The 16,819-nt window shown below is 40.2% G+C and overlaps 3 protein-coding genes across 6 annotated transcripts; 1 reads left to right on the top strand and 2 right to left on the bottom strand.

Annotated features, from left to right (window-relative positions):
* Positions 1-76: 76 nt before the first annotated feature.
* On the bottom strand, positions 77-3,330 carry sco1 (synthesis of cytochrome C oxidase 1). The gene is made up of 7 exons (XM_032586397.1): positions 3,152-3,330; positions 2,775-2,885; positions 2,255-2,345; positions 1,913-2,110; positions 1,742-1,834; positions 1,110-1,225; positions 77-1,038 (listed from the first exon to the last, which is right to left on the bottom strand). Exons 1-7 carry the CDS (start codon positions 3,296-3,298, stop codon positions 904-906), a joined length of 891 nt encoding a protein of 296 aa, XP_032442288.1. The 5' UTR covers positions 3,299-3,330; the 3' UTR covers positions 77-903.
* A 361-nt stretch (positions 3,331-3,691) lies between these two features.
* tmem220 (transmembrane protein 220) lies at positions 3,692-5,157 on the bottom strand. Its single transcript, XM_032586399.1, has 6 exons — positions 5,014-5,157; positions 4,908-4,937; positions 4,779-4,839; positions 4,465-4,588; positions 4,100-4,159; positions 3,692-4,028 (listed from the first exon to the last, which is right to left on the bottom strand). Exons 1-6 carry the CDS (start codon positions 5,110-5,112, stop codon positions 3,896-3,898), a joined length of 507 nt encoding a protein of 168 aa, XP_032442290.1. The 5' UTR covers positions 5,113-5,157; the 3' UTR covers positions 3,692-3,895.
* Positions 5,158-6,319: 1,162 nt separating this feature from the next.
* Positions 6,320-16,458, top strand: map2k4a (mitogen-activated protein kinase kinase 4a). 4 transcript variants are annotated; one of them, XM_032586388.1, is made up of 13 exons: positions 6,320-6,703; positions 8,253-8,288; positions 8,935-8,967; positions 11,267-11,369; positions 11,439-11,613; positions 12,436-12,555; positions 12,629-12,748; positions 12,822-12,873; positions 12,944-13,071; positions 14,979-15,056; positions 15,567-15,715; positions 15,798-15,843; positions 15,918-16,458. In XM_032586388.1, the coding sequence occupies exons 1-13, from the start codon at positions 6,547-6,549 to the stop codon at positions 16,029-16,031; spliced, it is 1,311 nt and encodes a 436-aa protein (XP_032442279.1). In that variant the 5' UTR covers positions 6,320-6,546; the 3' UTR covers positions 16,032-16,458. The 4 variants fall into 4 exon arrangements, with proteins under 4 accessions (XP_032442279.1, XP_032442280.1, XP_032442281.1 ...); XM_032586389.1 differs by lacking the exon at positions 8,935-8,967; XM_032586390.1 differs by lacking the exon at positions 8,935-8,967 and having other exon boundaries at positions 6,547-6,703; positions 11,279-11,369.
* Positions 16,459-16,819: the final 361 nt, after the last annotated feature.

The following is a 16,819-nucleotide window of genomic DNA, read 5'->3' as shown; positions in this document are numbered from 1 at the left end:
TAAAAAAAATTTAAAAAGGCAATAAAAACTGATAATATGAATGTTTCTCTAGATGTTTTGAAAAGCAGCTACAGTCTGAAAATTCAAAACACATGAACTTTATTGTTGAGAGTAACGTAAAACAAGACCAGGTCACAGGTTGCCATGGCGATTCCCGCCTTTTACTTGAAGCTAAAATGTGACATACTGGGCCAAAATTCACAAAACTTTGGAAACTAATTCTGTAAAAACCAAAAACGGGATCAAACTAAAAAAATTCAAGCAAAGTCAGAATTTCTCAGTCCAACAAACGACCCGTCATTCAGCAGGAAATACACGTTTTCTTTCCTAATTTAGCTGAAATCGCTACAGAAACCCAAACAATCCAGTCCTGACTGGTGGAAACGTTGGATAAATGGTCTCTGAATTATGGCGTTTCTTCTTTGAACTAATTTTAAAAATCACATCATTAACTAATTTATCATTTTAAGAAGTTTAATTAAGCATTTAGAATCACTGAGAAAGACTCAAGATTTGACATAAATAAGCTTTAAAGCACTTACTGTAAACTTAAGAAAAAAAAACACTTAATGGATTCTCAAAACTGAAGAAAACTTTAAATATAATCTGTTTCCCAACCTGTAGGTGGAGCCAAATCCTGATCATCCGTCTGGATGTAAACAGGAAGTACTGGATGTAAACAGGAAGTACTGTTAGTGCTTTGAGTCTTCACCCCGCCCCCCCACCTGCCCCCCTCTGTGACACAAACAGGAAACCTGAACGACATCATTTAATTGGCTGAGAAGAAATCCTGATATAAAAACAGCAAATGAGTAAAAAGACACAAAGTAATAATATAAGACAGCAGCAGTGAGACGCCTGAGGTCAGTCAGTTCATGCTGGGCTTTAAGCCCCGCCCCCTCATCACTTTTGTTTCTGGTACTTCCTCATGTGAGCTGCGATGGCGCCGCTGATCTCCGCGCTGCGCTTGTTCTGCCCGAAGTAATCGACGAACTCTCCGTCGGGTCCCACCAGGTACATGATGATGGTGTGATCCACCTGCGGGTGACAGCAGCTGGTTAGACGCTCGGCCTGAACGCTGGCGCCGGAGCGCGGCGCGGCGGACTCACGATGTAGTCGTTGTCTTCGTCCTTCGGCCCCTGGCTGTAGTAGACGCGGTACGCTCTGGACACCTGCTCCACCTGAGCCACCGACCCCGTCAGCCCAATCAGCTTCGGGGAAAACTCTGCAGCAGCCAGGAAATGCTAAATTAACTTCATTCATTAATTTAATTTTTGAGGATTGAATTTTTGGAAAATCTAGATTTGGATAATATAAATGTTGCAATATTAAGAGAATAAAGTAGTAATTTTATGAGAACTCCAGTATGAAAATGAGGAATGTTAAACATCTCATGAAGTTACTTTAGTATAAGTTTTACTGATTCAACTTAATAAAAATACTTTTAACTCATTAGCATCAAATTATTATCAGGTGGAGTTTGAAATGATTGTCTATTGTGAAGAAAGGATCACAGATTGCTTCAAGTCATGAGAACTCTAGTCTAGTTATCTTCTGACTAATCTAGAGCAAAAAATACTGTGGATTTTGTGTCAAGATGAATCATCATGTCACAAAAAAGTGATTATAAATCATGAACCTGCAGCTAAGGACTGAAAAGGCAGACAAAATAAAAACAAACAGAAACTGATCAACTCCATGAAATCAGTAGTAATAACTGCGGATGATCCTGTTCTGGTACCTTTCACATACGCAGCCATGGCCTCTGCAGTGTCTCTGTCTGGATCGATGGTGATCAGGACGGGTGTCAGGTTTGGAAGAGACTTGATTCTGTCTGCAGAAACACAAACAGGAAGTCTGTTAACGCCGCAAACCTCAGCCTTCAGTTCTGTTTAAAAACTCAATCGATCACCTATCTCATCCACCACCTCGATCATCTTCTCGATCTCGTCGGGGCAGATGTCTGGGCAGTGCGTGAAGCCGAAGTAAATCAGGATCCACTGGCCCAGGAAGTCCTCGCTCCTGGACGGTTTGTTGTTGTGATCGATGAGGGAGAACGGGCCGCCCAGCGCCGGCCGGCCCAGCGACTTGTTCCGCTTCTTCTCAATCACTGACAGGCAAAACGGCAAGACACAGATCAACACGGCGGTCCTCTACGCACAAAAACACTTTTACCAACATAATCCAAACCATTTCCTTCTGAATCGGCAGGAGAAAATCAGGGAGTCAAAGTTTTTAGCACCACTTTACTCACACTCCTCTTTTTCCTTCTTGAAATATTTCATCCCTCCCAGCAGAGCTCCTCCGATAGCAAACGTCACCGCTAAAGATTTCCACGTCACAGGCTGAAATGTTCAGATGGAAAACATGAACCAACACATCAACTCACTGATGAATAAGCTTCACAGTCTTAAGAGTAAAAATCACCAAGACAACGCTAAAATCTCCCAAAACCCCACAGGAAAACCTGAGATTTCAGGGCATATTTCCACATATTTATCACAAAAAAATAATAATGACACATCCACTGTAAGATATGGTAGTGGAAGCATCATGCTGTGGGCTTGCTTTTTGTTACCCTAAAATTTGGATTTTTGTCATTATGGTCAATTGGTGACCTTATGTCACTTTTATGACTTTTTACTTTTGTGTTTTTATAATGTAAACCACTTAGAACTGACTTGTTGCTTACATGTTTGTAGCACAAAGTTGGAAACAAAGTTTCTTTTTTATGTTCCACATAATCTTTTAATGTTCCACATTAAAAGATTTACCCCTGACTTCTTGGACTTGTCGCCTGATGGGGGCAGTGAGGAAAACGATCTTGAGCTGTGAAGCTTCAGCCATTGTGTTCCTCTGCAGGTGTGCCACCGGCTGGCGTTCACCTGAAAGAAACAGGTCAAATATGGCAAACCGCTACAAGCTTTTTATAAATCACCACATCCAGTTTCTCGTGGAAAACAATTTTAACAAATAAAAGTATACATTAATGTACAAAATGACACCACCGAATTTTCAGGACCAGTACATAGATAAAGTTGCTCTTACAATAATGTCTACATTTTGATCTAAATGTACGTAAAATGGAAATAGGCGCTAATTTGCCTGTTTCTTCTATGGAGTTCGGTGGAAGCTCCTAGCTTTGACCTACCAGGTAGCAGAGCTCTGTCCGCGCTGACAGCGCGTGTTTCCGCCCGGCTTCCCTTCCAATTAAACTGTGAGCGAGTCTGACGGCTCGGTTCTGGACGGCTTTACTCTGAACCAGCCAGCAGCGCAGGTTCTGAAACAGAGCGCTCATGTTGGCTTTAACCTTTACGGAACCGCTGTTGCTATACACCCGGAAGTTACATGGAGAAACACCTGATTAAGAACGGCTGTTCTGGGGTCAGTGTGAGGTCAAGGTTAGAACTTTAAGATCTCAGCAAACTGATCTGGGATAAGGCGTTTCAAACACGTCTTCTTCTCCTTGTTTAACGGCGACGCTGTTTTGGCGCACTACCGCCACCACCTGGAGAGTGGGGTGAATGCGGATATCAAACGGCTACCTAAATAAACCACATAATTAGACAAACAAAAAGAATAGTATTTCTTATTGATTGATTAATTTAATCTTCTTCAGTCTTCACTTTTAACCCTCAGAGCTCTTGGCTGCCACCCAGAGTAAAAAGAAAATAGTGCAGATGGAAAGAAATAGACTGCTGTATACAGGTTTGTTATTTACACATTCTGAAAAAAACAACATCCAACAAAAGTTACCTTGAGATAAACATAATTTTGGTGTAATCACAAATAAATGAAACATTTGTTTGCTTTGTATCTAGAAAAATCAGTACTTCTTTGGCAAAGGTTTTCTCCATTAAACAAAGAAAGGAATGTTATGGCAGGTGGAGCTGCTTTAAATGGCAGTTTTACAGTGAGCCGGCCAGTCTGACCGCAGCTCCTTATTGATGTGGTAGTAAAGCCAAGCCACAATGGGGAAAACTGTGATGGCCACAGCTGTGGAGACGCGCAGCTTCCCGACCGGAGCTCTGAGGAAAAAGACAGCAGAGTCTAAATCTATCAGAAACTCAAATTAAACTTGAGTTGAAGAGCAAATTACCTTCCAGAGCGTCGACACAAAAGAAGCCAAGCAGCCGTCAACGTAAGACCAGAGAATTCTCTGAAGAGAATTAGAAAGCAAAAATACATTATTAATAGATATTATCCCATTATTTCTGTCTTTAATTGGCTGGCAGCCTTAGCAGATATTTATATTTTTTACCAAATATATGATAAGCAGTTATTGTTATGCTTATTACTATCAGACTTTTTCCTTCTACTTAACTTTCCATTTCTATGCTGGGACACAGGACTCTGAACAGATTTCATGCTCCGAAACCCAACTTATTTTGGTAACATTGTTTTTTAACCTTTATACTCTACAGGCACATCTTTATTTTCTTTTTAACATGAGCCTCAGCACACCTGCCCTCCTCCTGCTGGAAGATCTGCGTCGCTCGCTCCGTGTAAAGTTTCCATCCTAACATGAAGATAGCTGCGCTGGAGATCATCAGGTGGAGATCAGCAACGCGCCTCCAGGGCAAAGTTTCTGGAATTAAAAATCAGAAACAATACATATAGAAAAAACAGCTGTGATGTTAACATGTCCACCACGAGATGGCGCTGTTAGGACTAATAAATGTTCTGTAACGGTGCAGAGTCCAATAACTTCTCTTCAAGAGTGCTAAACAGGAAAAAGGATGTAGTTTCTGTGCAATCTGTGAGACTCTCCTGCCTACCTGTGACATGAGGTCTGAAGCCAATAAAACCACAGAGGACAGCAGGAACTGCATAACCCACCTGGAACAGAAACACGTCAAGTACAACCAGCAACCCGGGGGGAAATACTGCAAAGCCGCTAAACCTACCATCCATAAACCTGCGTCTGGATCATTGATCTGAAAGATCAACACATGGCATTATTACCATTAAAAGAGCAAAACCAGAGTAAAAACTCATTTATCAAGCGCTAACCTGCACATAGGAAGCCAGAGTAAAGAACACAGACATTAAAACGTTACTTAATCGCCAAACTACAGAAAGCCATGAGATCTTCTCACAAACTTCTCCCATCGTTGCTTTTTTCTCCTCCTCCCCGCCCGGGCCTCCGGGACGTACAGACGCTAGTCAGCAGACGCACATACCGTCGCTGCACTGACGAGGGTACGTTCGATATTCACTTCTTCAGCTGAAAGATACGGGGTGGAAAACGCCTTATAGTTGTACAAACGATTTAACGAGTGAAATTTTTATGTTAGATTAATAGACAAAATGATAAAAATGATAATGATCTAGATATTTGACGCAAATTCCTCCAAATGATGGATGTTTGACTAAATAAATCTCATTCCGCTCTTTTAAAGACGTTGCGGAAAACGTCATAATGGCTTTTGCTGTGAGTAAAATCCAATCACAATTAAAATGTCACAAAATTGGTAACCAAAAATAAAAAAAGGATAAAATAACTGATAACATGTAGTAATATACTTTTAAAATCTTCTTTATTGTCAAATCACATCAAAGGCTGTTTATTTAGCAAGTATGAAACTATTTCCCACTGACTAAGAAAATGAAACGCAACGTAAATTCAATAAAATACAGCTAAATATTGCTATGGTTAAGGAAATAAGGAAGCAATTCAAGTTTGCATGGAAACATAGCCTGTAATTGGAAACAAGTAATGAACTGCTAGCAAAATAAAGGAACAGATAAATAAAAAGAATATCAGAAAAATATATGTCAGATTAAAAAAAACATAAAAATTAAATTTGAAAACAAACAAATAGCTTAGAAATAAATGTAAAAAAGTATTTGAAGTTGGAAGCTGGAGTAAACAGTTTTCAGTACTTACTTTGTTATAACATACATTACTGGTTTTGGAGTATCACGTTAAATAAATTATTTGGAAAAGTGTTTCTTCTGGCTGAATTTTATATTTATTAATGATGCAAATTATTTGTGTTATTTTATTTTATTTTTTTTATTTTACGACCTAGAATATATTTCCATATAAGTATTTTGTTACATTATTTTAAAATGTTAAATCAGATAATCAGTTACCCGGTACTAAAGTAACTTTTTTGCCAAATACTTTAATTTTACTTGAGTAAAAATGCGCTGAATTAGTTTTACTGCATCTTGGGTGCCCTGGTATTGTGTTTTATTTTGAAAGAGCTTCTACAAAACATCCGGTCCCTCCTCGGCTAACAGCTGCAGCCTTGCTGCGGTTTGTGGGTGTTGAAATGTCAGCTGATTGTTAGCCGTCTAGCTAGCTTAGCTCAGTTGGGTGTTTGTTTTTGTCACCAGATAGCCTGCCTCTCACGCAGCCCCCCGAGCCTTAACGCGTATTTAATCATTTCACGGACTTATTCTCTTTTTCATCCGTCGTCTGCTTCGTTTCGCGGGTCTCACCGCCGTTAGTGTTGCTGTAATTTTCCCACAGCAGGGAGGAAAAGGGAGTGAAGTTGCTGTTCGAGTCTCTCTGCATTGCAGCCCCTGGCGCTGCTGATGGAATTCAAACACACAACAATGGCGACTCCTGGTTCAAACAGTTCAACGACAGGCAGCAGCCACAGCAGCAGCAACGCGGGATCCGTCACGCACCACTACCAGCAGCCGCAGCAGTCCCAGTCCCAGCACACCGCAACGATGAGCAGCATGCAGGGTAAGCGGGGAGGCTCCCATTCCGCCGCCGTGAAGGTTAACGCTAGCACGGCTAACCCGGGGAGGCTACTCCCTACACTGACGGATGTGTCACATTTTGCACAATGAGTTCGCAGCTTTTTAATTACATAACTGAGTCAGATGGGAACAAAGGCTCCAGGTGATCTGGGAGATTTACTGAGTGGCTCTGCTGTTAAAGGTTTAGAATAGGTTTGGTTCAGGCGCTTGGTTTTAGACTGTTACTTACAAAATCACATTTTTTATTTACAGTTTCTCTCAATTAATATTTATTGGATTTGGCTGAATGAGATCAGAATAATCTGAACTATAATTGGTGTTTGTTTTCATCACCGTGTACAGATCAGTTTGATTTGACTCTGTGGAACAGGATTGAATTGGGCTATGTACCAAAAATTAAAACCACTGAGACAGTTTAGTTCGGATCCTGGAACTGATCTGAACTGCATCAACCTGAATGAGTTAAACTGGAAGCTAACTGTGTTTGTGTGTGAACTGAATTGGAATTAAAGTGGATTTAATCTGTAGAATTCAAATCTTTTCTGGATTAGTGTGGGTTGTAGTAATCTATAATAAACTTATGTGAATTAAACTCTATGTACCTGGACTTTGACTTTAAGACAGAGTGGAGGATTAGCCCGTTTAAAATTAAAGTCCAATTTATTCGCACAGCAAATGGGAACCTATGTTAAAGCCTTTATGTTCATACCTGATTAACTTTAATAAGTTGAACTGAATCAAATTAAAACAAATGAATGAAAAAGTCTGTTTTTGGAATTTAATGTGACCACTGGGTTTAGATGGACTGATTTAAACTGAACTGCATATATTTTTATCTAAATTTTGTTGAATTGAATCCAGTTTAAATAGATTGAACTTTACATCAGATTATAAACTGAATCGATTTATTGCTGGATCAAAGTGAATTGAAACCAGTTTATGATTTTATTTTCATTTAAATCTGTTTTGTTCAGTTTAGCTGGATTTTCCTTTCTTGAAATAAATTGTATTATTATGGAGCGAATTGGACTCTTTATGGACATAAACCGATTCGATTAGTCTGCATTCACCAGTCATAGACTTTACTTTGATAAACTGAATTGAACTGAAACATGTTCATTTATAAAACCACCCGATTGTGCTCCATTCACTTTATTTATGTTTCTCTATTTTAAATAAATATTATCTTAATTATGAATAAGTCCCATTCAGTTCAGCTGCCTGCAGTTTGCTTCAGTCGTATAAAATCCGGTTTAATCCGTTCATAATCAAACAGAACCGATTGAATTATTCTGAAATGCTGGTTATTTTACAGTTCAGCTTTATAATTTCATCTGAATTTTATTTTCCAACCCAGTAAAGTTGAGTTTGGTGAGTTTTTAATATTTCCCAGCGGGTTTGAAGCTGAAGCTTTGAGTCGCGTCGCTGCTGAAACTGGAGCCGCTTTTTGTTTCAGTCCAGATTCAATCGGATTCTGTTAACTCTGCCACGGTTCTGTTTTCTATGCAAACTCTGCCTGTTTTAACTTTCAGAGTCCAACACCTGCTGGAGATGTCAGAGTGAAACAGGTACACACACACTGCTGTCACTCACCTGCTTCAAAATAAAAAGAACTTTCTCTATTTTTTAAAATATGCTTTTTGATTACTGCAGCCAACCTTTGTTATAGCATTAATAAAATCTTCATTAGCTGTGATTTATGTAGCTTAATTCTCTGAATGATGTGACAGTTAGTCCTGATGTGTCGACTCTTGGTTTTTATTCTTCTGACTATTTTGTTTCTTAATGCTGCTTAATTTTTGCTTCCTAACTCCTGATGTGATGCTGACCGACGGTGAGCTGTCCGGAGAAAATAAAACTCATTTTTCCATCTGAAAATGCTTCTTCTTCTCTCCTTTTGATCCTTTTTGTTTTGTTTTACCTGCTGCTCATGTCTTCCTCTCATTTACCTCCATTTCATCGCGGTCCACTGTCTGCAGCAGACTTACAGGTGCATGCTAATGCATTTCCTTTCATCAAATGCATTCTGTCTGCAAAAAGATCCTCCAGAAGCTCTAATAACGCTGCAGAGCAACGCAGATTTCTGAGAATATGTTTTTACACCTGAGCCGTAAAACCAAAGAGGCAAATTTAAAGCAACAGACTCGGATGTCTAACTGACAGCAGTCTCCTGAGGATTGTTAAAAAGAATAAAAGCTTTCTTTTCACCTCTAGGGTTTCAGATAAACCTGTCTGGAGCTCACCCAAGTAAGCCAAACCTCTTTTGCTTCAGCACCAACAGCACTCCTCTCTTTCTTTCCGCCTGACTCTTTGGTATGGAGGGAGTCTGTCCTGCTGTTCTCCACTAATCCCAGCCTAATCGCCCCGCTGGTCCTCGTAGGCCTGCGCCACCAGCAGCTGGGCTCCACAGATTGTACTGACTCTAAGCAGATAGCTGCAGCATGCACAGAAACAGCAGATCTGCTCTGAATGGCCTAAGCTAGCATTCAGGTGTGGCTCCCAGCAGATCTCTGGCTGCTCCTCACTGTGATGGAGGCCTCCGCCAGCTCCACTCTTACAACTCTAACTCTGTGGTTTCCAGTGTCCAACTAACAAGCAACACAAGTGTTTGCTTGTCCTGTTTTGTTTCTGGTATTTGGGGTGTGGGTCCACTCCAGCTATCCTCTTGTGTTTGGTGAAAACACTGACGTTGTCGTTTCGAGCTCTGTTTGGCCTATTCCTGCACACACTCCTGTGGTGCAAACATTCGATTCAAGGTGAAATCAAAGCAGTTAATCTTGCATGTTTCCATCATAATGTTTTTATATGTCTAGCTCTGTTTCTTGTTTACCTTTCCACTTTGTGTTTGCATTCAGGGTGAAGTTCAGCATGCTGTGTTTTTGTTACAAAGAGTCGGGGTGTAAATGAAGTGATAAAAAACAACCCGTTCCTAAATATCCTTATGCTATTAAAAATCAGAAGATTATAAAGTTGAACAGTCCTGCAGCAGATGCTGGTTTTGAAATGTTCACTCATTCACCACCATTTTGATTCTTATATAGATGCTACATGCTAAGTAAATACGGTTTAGTGCTGTGAAAAAAGATTCGCTTCTCTTTTTAATTTCTTTTAGACACTTTTAAAGTTTCTGATCATCAAACAAGATTTATAAGTAATTAATGTTATGATTTTTAAAAATGTATTTTTAGTTTTTAAACCTATGCACATTAGCATGCTAACACTTGCAATATTATGAAACTATTAGCTTTAGCCTACATAAGCTTTGCTACTAACATTAACATAGCATGCAGCTGTCAGTGTTAGCAATTTAATAATTACTAATCTGAGGTAACTTTACATTAAACACTAGACCTTTGACAGTAGTTTTAGGAAAACATGCTAACACTAATACCATGCTAATGCTAAGTTTAGGATTAGCTTTAGTTAGATATAGCTCTGTGTCAGTTTCCATTTTTCCTAGTTGCAACTCAAAATGTGGTGAACATAAATAGTCTCTGACTGAAACCAGTTTAATCTCATTGTTTTGTCTGTGGTTAAGCCATTGGTGTTATCACACTAATGCTAGCCCTAATGTTAGCATTAGCAGAAACGTGCTACCATTTGTATATCATAGCATCTGATATTCATGCTCTGTTGTCTTAAATTGAAACTACTTTGCATTTTTTTCATTGAATTATTGTAGTTTATTTATTTAGTTTTTGGCAAAATCTGATAGCTAGCAGTGCTGGTGGCTAACGGAGCAGTTAGCTAGCAGTGCCGGTGGCTAACGGAGCAGTTAGCTAGCATTGGTGGTGGCTGCTAGTGGAGCAGTTAGCTAGCAGTGCTGGTGGCTAGTTGAGCGGTTAGCTAGCAGTGCTGGTGGCTAGCAGAGCGGTTAGCTAGCAGTGCTGGTGGCTGGTCGAGCGGTTAGTTAACAGTGCTGGTGGCTAGTTGAGCGGTTAGCTAGCAGTGCTGGTGGCTAGTTGAGCAGTTAGCTAGCAGTGCTGGTGGCTAGCGGAGCAGTTAGCTAGCAGTGCTGGTGGCTAATGGCTGATTTGAAACTCGTTTCAATCGTTTTGTTTGCACAGTGAATGAATGAATGAACACTTCAAGAATTAAAAACATTTTCAGCTGTTAGTACAGTTTACATTCCTGATTTATGGTTATTTTATGTATATTTAATGAATCCTAATGTAGCAACAATGGGAGCAAGAAACTATTTTCAGAGTTCCCAGTTTAATTAAATAGAATATTAATATTTAGTGTATTGATTCTCATATGACAGTTTAGTCTTTATCGATGTTAGAAATGTTTTTAAACGGCATCATCTTTAGCTGATGACTTTTCTGATCTGTAGCTTTTTGCTTCTCACGCCCCTTCTCTCTGGAAATCATTCCATCCATTTGTTTTAGTAAATGTTCCTCTACTCATCTTTTCATCCTTCTGTTGTCTCATTTTGTGGTTTTTGCATATTTAACATTCCTACTTTTCCTTTTGGACGACTGCTTTTCGTTTTGCTCTGCTCTTTGTGTTTGTTATGTTTGTAAAACTTTCTCCTGCCGCTCAGGTAAACGCAAAGCGCTGAAGCTGAACTTCGCCAACCCGTCCATCAAACCCTCCACCAGATTCTCCCTAAACACGGCCGGACCTCCGTTTCAGAACCCACACATGTGAGCGAGCGCCCTTCGAGTGTTAAAAACCCGGCTGTGTGGGATGCTCAGTGACTGTTGTTTCACCAGAGAGAGGCTGAGGACTCACAGCATCGAGTCTTCGGGGAAGCTGAAGATTTCCCCGGAGCAGCACTGGGACTTCACCGCCGAGGATCTGAAGGATCTGGGCGAAATCGGCCGAGGGGCTTACGGCTCCGTCAACAAGATGGTGCACAAGCCCAGCAACATGATCATGGCTGTGAAGGTGAGCCAACGACTCTAGGAAAAATGAAATTAAATGTTTATTTATTTCAAACAAGTAAAATGTCACAGCAAAAATAAAATATTTAAAAAGAAACCAAAAATCTCAATAATAGTCATAAAAAGAAACTTCCATATTAGATTCCAAAAGGAGCAGGAATAAGAAAAAGCTTCTTAAATTACACATTTAATTTTTACTCATTGATAACAAATTAAATTATGATAAACAATAATTTTGTCATTTTGAGGCCAGTGATGGACAATAATGAAATAAAACATTCTCAAAGATTAATAAGCTTTAAACTCTAATAAACATTTAACTCTGAGCTGGAAGATATTTTAAATAAATAAGTTATAAAGTCTCTATAAAAATGCTTTATAAAACACCAAACTGAAAACTTTTATCATCCAGTTTTTGGATGAAAGAGAGAAAATAAAAATCATTCTAATGGAAATTCTTGAGCTTGTTTTAATTTATTTTGTGGTTATTTGATTTATTGCTTATTTCATCAGGCCTACTTATGTCGCATCTTATAATCTTTCCAAATTATATCAGTACAGTGAATTTATCATGCAGCTTATCTCCTGTAAAATATCCATAAAGCTACATTCATCTCCAACTAAACAAAAAAATCCTTTCCTCTTCTTTATAACCGATTATATTTAAGTTTCATGTTTAATCTGCAGTAATAATATTTCTGTCATCCAGATTAAAAATCTTCTGCAATAAAGATTTTTAATATAATGTTTTAAACTGATTTATATCGATGCTGGGTCCGCTCCTCGGACGGCAGCAGAAGATTAAACCCGTTTTGTTTTTCCTCAGAGGATTCGGTCGACGGTGGATGAGAAGGAGCAGAAGCAGCTGCTGATGGACCTGGACGTGGTGATGAGAAGCAGTGACTGTCCGTACATCGTCCAGTTCTACGGCGCTCTGTTCAGAGAGGTCAGACGCATTCTGGGACAGAAATATTATTTGTTTTTCCTGCCGATGATCCGATGTCCTGTGTTTGTTTCAGGGGGATTGCTGGATCTGCATGGAACTCATGGCGACCTCGTTAGACAAATTTTACAAGTTTGTATACGGCTCGTTAGACGACGTGATTCCAGAAGAGATATTAGGAAAAATCACTTTAGCTGTAAGTTTGTTTCTGTGTTTTATTGTTTGCTTTCATTAAATTTAATCTGCTAACTTCTGGTTTTGGTCTGCAGACTGTGAAGGCACTAAACCACTTAAAAGAAAACTTGAAGATAATCCACCGAGGTAAGCGCTCCCATCTGCTCTGGTTTCAGCCGTTAGCTCTTCGCTGCTCACCGTCCGTCTCTCTGCTCAGACATCAAGCCGTCCAACATCCTGCTGGACAGAAACGGAAACATAAAGCTCTGCGACTTCGGCATCAGCGGCCAGCTGGTGGACTCCATCGCCAAAACCAGAGACGCCGGCTGCAGGCCGTACATGGCGGTCAGTAACCGCTGCAGAGCTCTGCTTGTTAAATATCATCAATGTTTTATAACTGTCATTCTGTGGTTGGCCAGTATTTAGTTTCTTTTGTTGCAACCTATCAGACAAGCAGATTGTTTTTATGGATTTTTCCCAAATTCAGTGATTTTCTAGATGTTTTATTGGACATTTAACAGCTACGGAGTTTTATCTCAGGTTCTGTTTCAGCAAAAATAATTTTCTTTATATTCTAGTAATAGTCCTAAAGTTACCAGAATAAAGTCATGATAATCCAAGAATTAAGTCTCAAACTTGTGAGAATAAAGTCTAAATAATCAGAGAATAATATTGTAATAAATCAAGAATGAGGTTTTATGAGAATAAAAATAGGAGGTGTTACCGCTGCGATAAGATGAGGGATTTTCAGCATTTTGCTTTCAGTTTGACAGATGAGGAAATACTTTATGTTTTAAAACATCCATATCAAATTATCATCAGTAGCAGAACTTTAAAACATTTAAAATAAAGAGCGGCTCCGTTCACTCGCTCCGCTCTGCGGCGCTGCGGCGGCTGAGCTCAGCCTGCAGGAATCCCAGCAGCAGCAGCTTCCTGTTTCCAGCTGGCACCAGGTGTGCCGACCGGCGGCTGACTTATGTAGAAATGTTGGATCTCTGCAGTCAAACCGTGGATGTAACACTTTGTTCCTTCCTTTAGAGTCACGTTTTCATTTCAGAGACTCACTGAGAAAAAAATCAGGTTATTACATAACAATGTAAACGACTACCTGCCATAAAAACCACATTTATTAAATTCAGCTTCAGTAAATCAACCTGAACTACTTTCTGAGACTCAAAGTCTCCTTCAGCAGTGAAAGAGGAGAAAGCATAAACTTCCTGTCTCTACAGGAAGTTGTGATTGTAACTATTGATGCAGATTCACTCATTCACAAAGTTTGCATTGACTTCCAATTTTTCTACAAATCTGACCAATCAGCTTACCATTTCCTGTATTTCCTTTTTTCTGACCAATCGCTGTCACTGGGCTGAATTTCAGCCAATCCCCTTCATTCGCCTCCTAATGAACTTCCTGTTTACGCCGTCTCTCTAAAGTCTAAACAGTAAAAATTTCCTTTTATTTATTTCTTTATTTGCAAAAACCATTTTGAGACGTTGACATATGGAGTTCTTCCTTTGACCTTTGACCCCTCCTCCGTCATGAATGTGTTTATATTAAGGATATTTTAGGAAGATATTTGAAAATCTTTACATTTTAGATATTGAATATGTTAAAATCTTCCTCCAAAAATTATTATTTTTTGGAGGTTGATGTGCAGCAATTTAAACTTTTTTGTAAAATCAAAGTTAGATTTAAACTTTGAAACTTATTTTTTTAAAATTGCCACAAAATCAGTAATTTTTGGTGGGAACAACAGCAGAAATCCGTCTCGGCATCAGACAGCCGGACTGGTTGAAAGGTTTAAAATGTGTTTGATACTTTAGTCTGATGATCAGTGGATTCAGTTAAAGCTGCTTGACTCCGTCTGGATCTGCAGATCGGGTCGACACAGAACCAGATCTGTAAAGCATAAATTAAACAGATCAGATATTATCTTGGTTTTATTCGCATTGATCAGAAGTTCGACTCCTTGCAGCCGTGCAGAGCAGCTGGATCTGCTGGCTGACCTCAGCAGCTATTTCAGGCCTTTAACTAGGCCAGTGAGGCGCTTCCTGCGCTCACTTTCTCAGCTGCATCTGCTCTGCAGAATGAGGACGGAGCTGCATGTGACTGAGAGGATGAGGCATCCTGCGGGCTGCAGATGAAAACCTTCCTGCTCATACATCATATCGCCTGCTTCCCAAAGTCCAGAATAATGTAAAATCTTGTCTTTCCCAGGATTGACTGTGTTTGTGTTTGTGACGTTTCTCCAGCCGGAGCGGATCGACCCCAGCGCCTCCAGGCAGGGCTACGACGTCCGCTCCGACGTCTGGAGTTTGGGAATCACACTGGTGAGTTTATCCTGCTTTTCTGCTCCCAGAGAGCTGCTGGGGTAGAACCAGAGCTGGTCCAGCAGCTCACTGTCAGTTCAAACGATCAGTTTCTGTTTGTGGCCACACCGCCACGCTCAGGGAGCGTCTGCAGCTGATTGTTGGTTTCTGATGGCAGATTCTCTGCTGGGTGAAATAATCAGATTATCCTGAAATCTGATCAGCTTCAACTTCCTGATGGGTTATGGCAACAAAACTAATCTGAGACGACATTTTATTCACGACATGAAACCATCACAAAAACATTCATTTACCCATCAATCCGATAATCAACCATCCGTCTATTTGTCCTCATTCTTTTGTCCATAAACGGTTTCAGTTCTCAGAACTGGATGTTAGAAGGAAAACATCTCCCTATATTATAATATCTTTATATTGAATCAGATTAAAGTTTGTTTTACTGGGGCTCTTATGCAATAAACCTTATTAAATATAATAACAATGCAGTGTGTGTGTGTGTGTGTGTGTCAGTATGAGCTGGCCACAGGACGGTTCCCCTACCCGAAGTGGAACAGCGTGTTCGACCAGCTGACTCAGGTGGTGAGAGGAGATCCGCCGCAGCTCAGCAACTCAGATGAGAGGCGCTTCTCCCCGAAGTTCATCTCCTTTGTCAACGTGTGGTGAGAAAACTGAAACACAGCAACCGCTTCTGCCCTCTGCTGGACACAGATGGGAACTGGAGCTTTTCTTTGTCATTTCCAGCCTTACAAAGGATGAATCCAAGAGGCCAAAGTACAGAGAGCTGCTGGTAGGTTTAGCTTTATTTAAACTGTAGACATGGTTAGAATTTGTTTTCATTTCTTTATTTTCCTTAACCTCCAGAGAGACCCGTTCATTCAGATGTACGAGGAGCGCTCTGTGGACGTGGCCGGATACGTCTGCAGGATCCTGGATCAGATGCCGGCCTCTCCCAGCTCCCCCACATACATGGAGTGAAAGCCGGTCAGGAAACGATGCGACAGAAACAAACGCAGCAACAAATCTTTGTGTAAAATTGCTTGGTCCCCTTATTGCAGTGTTAAGAGAAAAAAAAGCACCATTACGGTTCAGACTGTATATATTCCCTCACTTCTGTTTCTCTGTTCTCCACACACACACACACACACACACACACACACACACACACACACACACACACACACACACACACGTTAGGAGCTGGATCAGTCAGCCGTTGTTGGTATCAGTGACTTCCAGGAAAAATTATGTGGAAATTGTATTTATGGAACCAAAATGATGTGGACTGGACTCATCCTGGCCGTTACCTGTTACCTGCTCCACCTGTGACGCCTGAACGCCGCGATGCGTTCAGGCCTGCAGGACGCGCCATGCTGATGAATGAATAAAGGCAGGAGAAAGGAAACGACGACTTCTGTCTTCTTTCATGGAGCTCCTCTGGAAATGCTCAAACGGAAGCACTCAGGAGAATCTGGGCCGAAATTCAATATTTGGGTCAATAACTGTGACACTGCAGAAACGACCACACCGCTTCCTTTAACCACAACATTACGCAACTTAAAATTACTAAAATAAATTCACCAAATTTAAATTCACGCTAATTTAAAACAAAAAGTTTTTCAATTAAATAACCTTTTGCTTTATGATGAAGTGAATTTTCAGCCATATTAAAATTTATGCTTTTTTTTTCTCCGAAGAGTTTTTGCGGCGCTAGTGGCTCGTATTTTTTCTACAGTAGGCAGACAGGAAGGAGGGTGAGGAGAGGG

This window comes from Xiphophorus hellerii, chromosome 16, assembly GCF_003331165.1.
Source record: "Xiphophorus hellerii strain 12219 chromosome 16, Xiphophorus_hellerii-4.1, whole genome shotgun sequence".
Lineage (NCBI taxonomy): Eukaryota > Metazoa > Chordata > Actinopteri > Cyprinodontiformes > Poeciliidae > Xiphophorus > Xiphophorus hellerii.
The sequence above is the reverse complement of the archived record's forward strand: the minus strand, read 5'-3'. Positions and strand labels throughout refer to the sequence as shown.